This window comes from Monodon monoceros, unplaced genomic scaffold, assembly GCF_005190385.1.
Source record: "Monodon monoceros isolate NGI ecotype Baffin Bay Population unplaced genomic scaffold, NGI_Narwhal_1 Super_Scaffold_19, whole genome shotgun sequence".
NCBI classification, from domain to species: Eukaryota; Metazoa; Chordata; class Mammalia; order Artiodactyla; family Monodontidae; genus Monodon; species Monodon monoceros.
In genome coordinates, this window is record NW_021703775.1 from 59,057,390 (window position 1) to 59,066,052 (window position 8,663).

Genomic DNA, 8,663 nt, shown 5'->3' on the forward strand with positions numbered 1-8,663 from the left:
TCCAGTTAGTCTCTCCCCTTATATCATGACTCTAAGTAAATACGAGGTACGTTAGAATGATAATGTAAAATTTTTAAAATAGGTAAATACAGAAAATATAGGTGACTCCTTTATGTCAGAATGACAAAGGACTATGTAAGTGTAAGTGAATGGTAAATATCACAGAGGAATATCAGTGTATTGGACTATAGAATTTAACATCTACCTGTCAAAAACAGCGGCATTAAAAAATGGTTGAGGGCTTCCCTGGTGGTGCAGTGGTTGAGAGTCTGCCTGCCGATGCAGGGGACACGGGTTCGTGCCCCGGTCAGGGAGGATCCCACATGCCGCGGAGCAGCTGGGCCCGTGAGCCATGGCCACTGAGCCTGTGCGTCTGGAGCCTGTGCTCCACAACGGGAGAGGCCACAACAGTGAGAGGCCCACGTACCGCAAAAAAAAAAAAAAAAAAAGGGTTGATAAATCCTAAAAATTCTTGTCAGAAGGAAAAAGATTTTTTTCCTATTTCTTTAATTTTGTATCTGTATGAGATGATGGATGTTCGCTAAACTTGTGATAATCATTTCATGATGTATGTAAGTCAAATCATTATACTGTGCACCTTAAACTTATATAGTACTGTGTGTCAATTGTATCTCAATAAAACTGGAAGAAAAAATTTTAAAAATAAAAGATAACTGAAAAAAAAGATCAAAAACTGAAAATATATCAGTGTTAATATCATTAATGTACAAAGAAGTCTTTTAAAAAAGAAGGAAAGAGCACGCATTATTAAAAAGGAAATCGAGATGCCCACCAAGTATATAAAAAAGTTAGCCACATTATTATATAAGCAAAGAAATACAAACAAAAACAAAGTAATATAAATGTTTACCTGTAAAACTGATTTAAAAAAATTGTATGTACAGGTGGAATTGATACCAGGAGAACATTTTCATACTTTGCTGAAGGGAATTAATACAGTTTAAACTTTCAGGGAATCAATTCTGCAAAATACACACAGAGCCTTTAAGAATTCATACTCTGACCTTATTGATCAAAAACTTGTGTTCAAGGTTATTTATCACAGTCTATTTTATAATAATGAAAATACGGAAGTGATAAATATAACTATCTGGCAGTGGGAAAAATATTAAATATATCATGGTATACTCATTTGGATTATATATCCATTATATCTATTAAAAATCATGTTTATAAATAATTATATATAAAAAAAACTAACCCAGACCAGAAGAAATTAATCAAAAACCTAGAAATTAAACTATTGCTGGATGGTAGTATTACAAGTTTTATTTTCTTTCCCATAGGCTTGTTATATTTTAAACAAACTATGTACTACTTGTATCACCTGAAATTTTTTAGTATTAATATTTGGAAGGGAAAACTTTAACTAGTTTTATTAATGTTACTAAAACTATTTTAGCTTTATCATGAGTTAATATTTTTCTTTTTAACATAGATTTTTAACAAACTAAAGAAACATTAAATGCCATAATTATATACGAATGTAAATGTATATATGTGTACGTGGATAGAACAAGAAAAAGTAGTTAAGAATTCGTTTAAAAATATATTGTTTCAGTTTTCATGGGGGTGTCCATAATCAATAATCATGTTTTTTAAAATTGTCAATTATAAGAGAAGGTTTTGATATTTTATCCAAGTTCATTCATGTTAGATGAATTTAAAGGTATATGATAAGATAATTAAATTGCCTAAGCTAACCTGTCCAGAGCTGAATTCTCAGTAGGCACAGTCAGTATGAAGTAGGGATCAAAGCCATGGGTGTATTTTATAGTATTTGTAAGCCAGGCAAGCAGAATTTCTTGCTTTACGAGAAGAGTTTTGTAATAGAGAATTTCCTTTATGGAAATCATATTTCTTATTATAAAATCTGAGACTTCCACTTTAAAAAATGTGCCAATGTATGTGTGTAACACACACGCACACACACCTCCATGGATGTAATGAATCACTCTTAAGATTGTTATAATATTTTTTTCATTTTTAAAACCTTCAATTTTGAAATAGATTCAAACTTTTTAAAATGTTACAAGAATAATATAGTGAACTTCAGCATACCCTTCTAGATTTCACCAATTGTTAACATTTGCTGCATGTTTTATTTTTTCTATAATCCACATATTATTGTTGATATTATTAATTTTGCTGAACCATTTGAGAATACATTGAAGGCATCATGACTCTTTACTCCTAAATACTTCACAGATAGCCTAAGAACAAGAACAGTCTCTTACATAACCACTGAAGAATTATCAAATTGAGGCAATTTAACATTGATACAGGGCCTCCCTGGTGGCACAGTGGTTGAGAATCCGCCTGCCAATGCAGGGGGCACGGGTTCAATCCCTGGTCCTTGAAGACCCCACATGCTGTGGAGCAACTAAGCCCATTCGCCACAACTACTGAGCCTGCGCTCTAGAGCCCGTGAGCCACAACTACTGAGCCTGCGCTCTAGAGCCTGCAAGCCACAACTACTGAAGCCCACGTGCCTAGAACCCGTGCTCTGCGACAAGAGAAGCTATCACAGTGAGAAGCCCACGTGCAGGAATGAAGACCCAACACAGCCAAAGATAAATAAATAAATAAATTTGTATATATAAAAAAAAGAGAGAGGGTTATTGTTCAAGAATGAAAGTTTTTTTTTTTTTTTTTTTTTTTGTGGTACGCGGGCCTCTCACTGTTGTGGCTTCTCCCATTGTGGAGCACAGGCTCCGGACGCGCAGGCTCAGTGGCCATGGCTCACGGGCCCAGCCGCTCCGCGGCCTGTGGGATCTTCCCGGACTGGGACACAAACGCGTCTCCCCTGCATCGGCAGGTGGACTCTCAACCACTGCGCCACCAGGGAAGCCCTAGATTTAAAAAAGTTTTTGTTTTATATTGGAGTTTAGTTGATTTACAATGTTGTGTTAGTTTCAGGTGTACAGCAAAGTGATTTAGTGATACATATACATATGTTTATTCTTTTTCAGAATTTCAAAACATTTTAGAAACAGCATATTGCTTTCATTTTTTATATGTGTCAACATTTCATTATTCATCTGTTTCAGAAGATTCTATGCCTATGCCTGATGAAGTAAGCATGCTAACAGCAATTGCACTCTTCCTGTGGTCTGCTGGCAGTGAAATAATAGGAGTCCAGTCACTGCAGAATGGCTGCATGAACAGATTTAAAAACGCATTAAATTCATGTGACCCATGGGTAAGTTACACTTAAAACATAGTGTTAAACCTTCCACTTTATCAAGAAAGTTTCAGATTGATTCATTAAAATTTGTGATACATCAAATGAAAACTTAAGTATTTGCTATACGACTTTTCAGCAGAAAACTGGAAAAGATCACTGGTTTAAGCATTAGGAGAGACATGTATATGTTTATTTATATCTACAGAAATTGCCCAGTATCTAAAATATTTGCTCAACCCTGGCCTATATTGGTAGAGACTTTACGTGCTTCTGTTTTTCACTGTTTACTTAATGACACCATTAAAGGATGAACATACATTATAACATGTTTTAATGGGCCTATTGGAAACTCTGTTTTCTAGAAAATAAGTTTTAGTTTTTTACAGTGTTAGTGTCTAAACTACTGATTCTCAAACCTGCTGCACATCAGGAAAAAAAGCAATTTAGTTACATCTACCACTGTCTTCCTAAACCAGAGTCTCCAGAAGTGTGGTCCACAGATCTGTATTTTAAAAATATTCCCCAGGCATTTTTTATGTCCAGCAATGTTTGGTAGCTTTTCTTCCACCAAAGCACTGAAACAGTTTCCCCTCAATATTTTTCACGTACATTGGTGTGTTGATGGACCTTCCTTTTTTTTGTTGTTTGTTTCTTATTAACATGAAGTCTTTCTAATCTAAAGTAGAGCCACTGAGACCTTATTTTCTAGGCCTGGAACACTTAAATTGGTTTAAGCAGTCATTTCCAGGGAATCCAAATGGAGTTGAGGTGTCTAAGTAATATATTTTTATAGCTTTGTTTGGCATCAGTCAAATATTAGCCTTCCATACTAAATATATTAGGTTAAAGTGGGAGGGAGATTTGTAAATTAAAGAAAGAATTAAAAACACAAATTAGTATTCCCGGTCTCTAATTTCTTATACACTATAGAAATACACAAATTATATTAGCAGTGGTAATTTGGGAGTTAACGTATAAGGAATGTTTATTGGATTAATTTCTTTTCCGTTTTATTTAGTTAGCATGTTGCAAGTTTTATTACTCCATTTCTGTAAGTAGAAATGGCATTAATTCTTCCCACATTTCTATTTTCATCCTGCAGTATTGCTTGTTTTCAGTATATATTAAGATGCAGTGTGATTGTAGAGCAGATAAGAACTGTCACACATGTAAATTAATAAAATGATTTTCTTGTGTAGGTTCAAGCCAAATGTTACCAGCTTCTCCTCTCAGTCTTTCAGCATTCCAATCGTGCCCTTTCAACCCCCTACATCCATTCATTAGCTCCAATAGTGGTTGAAAAGCTAAAAGCTGTTGAAAAAAACAGACCAGCCAGTAATACAGAACTTTTAGCTGTTCAAGAAGGAATCAAAGTTCTTGAAACATTGGTTGCTCTTGGGGAAGAACATAACAGTAAGTATTTTTCTCTAAAAAGCCACTAGTCTAAAATGAATATTTGTATTATATATAAATCTTCTTTGCTATTTGACACAGGCCATTGCAACAGTAAGTTTACTAAGGGCGGTTACTATCTGAAAGATTAATGTTTTTGCTCGTGATGCTAACAAAATTGAGTTGATTTATGTTTATTTTTTAAGAGCAAGAGGATAAATTACCAATGGCATTTGAACCCACAGATTGTTTTATTTTCTAGGAATGTACTCTTTAAGAACCAGGGAAAATATGGCTGCCTAATAGATTTTTTAAAATAATACATTTTGGTGTTCATAATAGAGGTATAAAAGCTTTTTAACAAATAGGACAAATAGGACCAGATTAGCATTAATGATGCCAAACATCATTATTAAAATACCTCAAAATTTGAAATTTTTAAATTACTGTTATTTAACTTAATGAAGAACTACCACATACATCCATTTAACCAGAGACGTATGCAACTTAACACTTACTCCTCTTTATTCCCTGCTAAATCTTAATTTCATCACAATCTAAAATTTATCTTAAAAAATATGACTTAATTATTACAGAAAGACTGTACTTTTTATTTTATTTATTTTTTTTGGCGGTACGCGGGCCTCTCAATGCTGTGGCCTCTCCCATTGCGGAGCGCAGGCTCCGGACGCGCAGGCTCAGCGGCCATGGCTCACGGGCCCAGCCGCTCCGCGGCATGTAGGATCTTCCCGGACCGGGGCACGAACCCGTGTCTCCTGCATCGGCAGGTGGACTCTCAACCACTGCGCCACCAGGGAAGCCCAAGACTGTACTTTTTAAACTAGTACCTTATGATTGAATGTTAAGCTGTTTCCAGTTTTTCAAGATCATAAATAACTGAGATAAGTATTCTTTTTTTTAATATAAATTTATTTTATTTTATTTATTTTTGGCTGTGTTGGGTCTTCATTGCTGAGCACGGGCTTTCTCTAGTTGCGGCTAGCAGGGGCTGCTCTTCATCGCGGTGTGGGGGCTTCTTATTGTGGTGGCTTCTGTTGTTGCAGAGGGCGAGCTCTAGGCGCGCGGGCTTCAGTAGTTGTGGCACCGCAGGCTCAGTAGTTGTGGCTCACGGGCTTAGTTGCTCAGCGGCATGTGGGATCTTCCCAGACCAGGGATCGAACCCATGTCCCCTGCATTGGAAGGCAGGTTCTTAACCACTGTGCCACCAGGGAAGTCTGAGATGAGTATTCTTGTACAGGTATCTTTGCACACATTTTTAAATTATTTCTATCAGGTAAAATTTTTTAAGTGAAATTACCTGGCCAAAAGGAATGCACATTCTAAAGCTTTTAATATATATTGCTGGATTACTCTCCAGATAAAAATTACATCAGTTTTTTCTATCATAAAATTTTTCCTCTTCTCTTGAAAGAATTTCACACAAAATTGGAAAGGTAGTAGAGATCTTTTAAAAGTTATTGCTGATAGCTTACCTATAAAATAATAATCCAGAACTATTACAGTGGAAGAGAAGAATACAGAAGCGATTATGAAAAAAACAAAAAGTTGCTCTGACTTGACAAGTAACTGGTTAGGGGGACAAGAGAAAGAGAAGAGCCAAATATTACTGTGTTACCTGGAAGAAGCATGGAAGCAACGTTAAAACTGGAAAGGTCAGGAAGAAGAGCTGTTAGGGAGGAGTTGATAAGTTTAGTTGAAACTAGATATTAATAGATTATTTGGGTAGAAATGTTATGACTGACATCATGGCCTGTGTTTGGTAACTCAACATAATTTTATCTTACTTTTTATTTTACTCACTGTAAACTCCATAAACATGGGGACTAAATCTTATTCATTTTGTAATCTTAACACTGAGCTTACTGACTTTTGCATAGTTAGTATTTAAATATGATTGAGTTGAGTTGACTCTTGGGATCAGTTCCTGAACAAGTGCCCTAATTTAGGTAGGGAAGAGAGTCTTACACTTTTTCAAATAATTCTCTGTTGTTTGAATTCTTTTAACAGCAGAATATATTTATGTATTATTCATGAAGTTAAATATAGTTTGATAGTTAATTAGACTTCAACAAGGTTCATTAAATGAATAACCCTTTAATTTTCCATTTAAGAGTCAATTAATTTAAGGGATGAAATAACCAAAGCAGTGTAGCTTCAATTCTCCAACCAATTTCTAGTATTTATTATTAGTGAATTACATCAACAATAAGCACCATCACGATTTCTTCATTTTTTAAGGGACTGCTTCACTCAGATAACAGATGTTTTGTACTATAGCAAGACTTCTAAGTGGTAGAATAAGCAATTGTCATTTTTTAAAAATTAAAACTAAATCTGAGTCTAAGTGCCATGCAAAAACCGAAGGGAGGGCTTCCCTGGTGGCGCAGTGGTTGGGAGTCCGCCTGCCGATGCAGGGGACACGGGTTCGTGCCCCGGTCTGGGAGGATCCCACGTGCCGCGGAGTGGCTGGGCCCGTGAGCCGTGGCCGCTGAGCCTGCGCATCCAGAGCCTGTGCGCCGCGGCAGTGAGGGGCCCGCGTACCGCAAAAAAAAAAAAAAAAAACCCAAAGGGAGATGGTTGCCATCCCATTAACGTATACATTCACTCATTCCTTTGATGGTATCCTCCTAATGAATGCTTCAGGTTTCTGTTCCCTATTCCCTCTATTCTCCAACCTCCCTATTCTGGAATACCCTTAAAATTTTCATAATTTTATTCTCAAAATACATTTTACCAGATGACAATTATAAAGTGTTCATTCCTTTTTAACCTTTTAGCCAGTATTTTTTAATAAAACAAATGAATATAAATGCAAAATATATAATCTTAACAGGAAATCAAACCTGATTTCCTCCCTTAACATGGCGTGGACAGTTAGTAAGTATTCAGTATTAATTATGAATAGTTATTGAGGTCTAAAATTAGATCGTGCATGTTTACTTCGATTTTATTACAATTCAGACTACCATAGTAATTGCCTAGTTTTTAAATAAAGGTTTATTGTAATTTTCAGACTTGTGATCATCTTCAGACTTTATCTTTGTTATTTGCAGGAGTCCAGTTACTTGCTCTTTTAGTTCCCACTTTGATCTCTTACCTGCTGGATGAAAATTCTTTTGCCTCAGCAAGCACAGCTTCCAAAGATCTTCATGAGTTTGCACTCCAGAATTTAATGCATATTGGACCTCTGTATCCACATGCTTTCAAGACAGTAATGGGAGCGGCTCCTGAGCTGAAAGTACGTTTGGAAACTGCTGTTCGAGCAAGCCAAGCCAGCAAAGCTAAAGCAGCCGCCAGGCAGCCAGCCCCAGCCGTGCATTCTGCACCAACAATTAAGCTAAAAACAAGTTTCTTTTAATGTGCTATTCCACTCGTTTTTGTTTATTTTGTCAATTAGCACCTAATTATTGATAGCCACTGTATCATTCCAGTCTATAGTTTCTACTTTATTTGTATATAGGAATTGTATGCTTCCAAGTAGGGTAAGTGAAATAATGCTCACACTGGTTTCTGATTTTGAAGGAATGATTTTTTTTTTATTATGTGGTGAATGTGCTTTCATTTTTTTCCTAATAATGTTTCTCTTTTATTAATTTATTTTTTAAACACTGAGCCATAGTCTTTTAAATTAAATGCAAAAAAATTGTATCATGTAGTTGAGCAGCCTATTGATATTGTCAGGGGAAAAATAGGTCATATTCTGCATCTGTTATTAAAAAAAATTAATTGAAAAGCAAGCTGAATTTAAATTTTGAAGTAACCAAAATAATGTGAAGCGTTGGTTTTGCGGTGTATCTATTAAGAATAAAGTTAACATTTTCTTAGCATTTCTCAGAAAGTCCTTACCTTTCAGACAGATCTTTTTACTTTCATATTAGATTACTAAATTATACTTGTGTATATTTTAGTTAACTAAATTAAAACTCATTTAAACATTCATTAAAATGTTTCAAATGTGGAATAATGTTCTGGGGTTTTTTAATGGCTAAAATTTGGCCTCACTTATGCTTTGTAATTACAGGGCCTTGAGTCTGGCTCTGAT

General features: G+C 35.5%; 1 protein-coding gene across 4 annotated transcripts in view; it reads left to right on the top strand.

The window, feature by feature from the left end:
* The window catches only part of HEATR5B (HEAT repeat containing 5B), an 86,240-nt gene extending 77,797 nt beyond the window's left edge, over nucleotides 1-8,443 (top strand). For all 4 annotated transcript variants that reach the window (XM_029231980.1, XM_029231981.1, XM_029231982.1 and 1 more), the window contains 3 exons: nucleotides 3,072-3,223; nucleotides 4,408-4,621; nucleotides 7,675-8,443. In XM_029231980.1, coding sequence (XP_029087813.1) covers nucleotides 3,072-3,223; nucleotides 4,408-4,621; nucleotides 7,675-7,979 — 671 coding nt within the window. In that variant the 3' untranslated portion in view covers nucleotides 7,980-8,443. The remainder of the gene's footprint in view (nucleotides 1-3,071; nucleotides 3,224-4,407; nucleotides 4,622-7,674) is intronic.
* The last annotated feature ends 220 nt before the right edge of the window (nucleotides 8,444-8,663 follow it).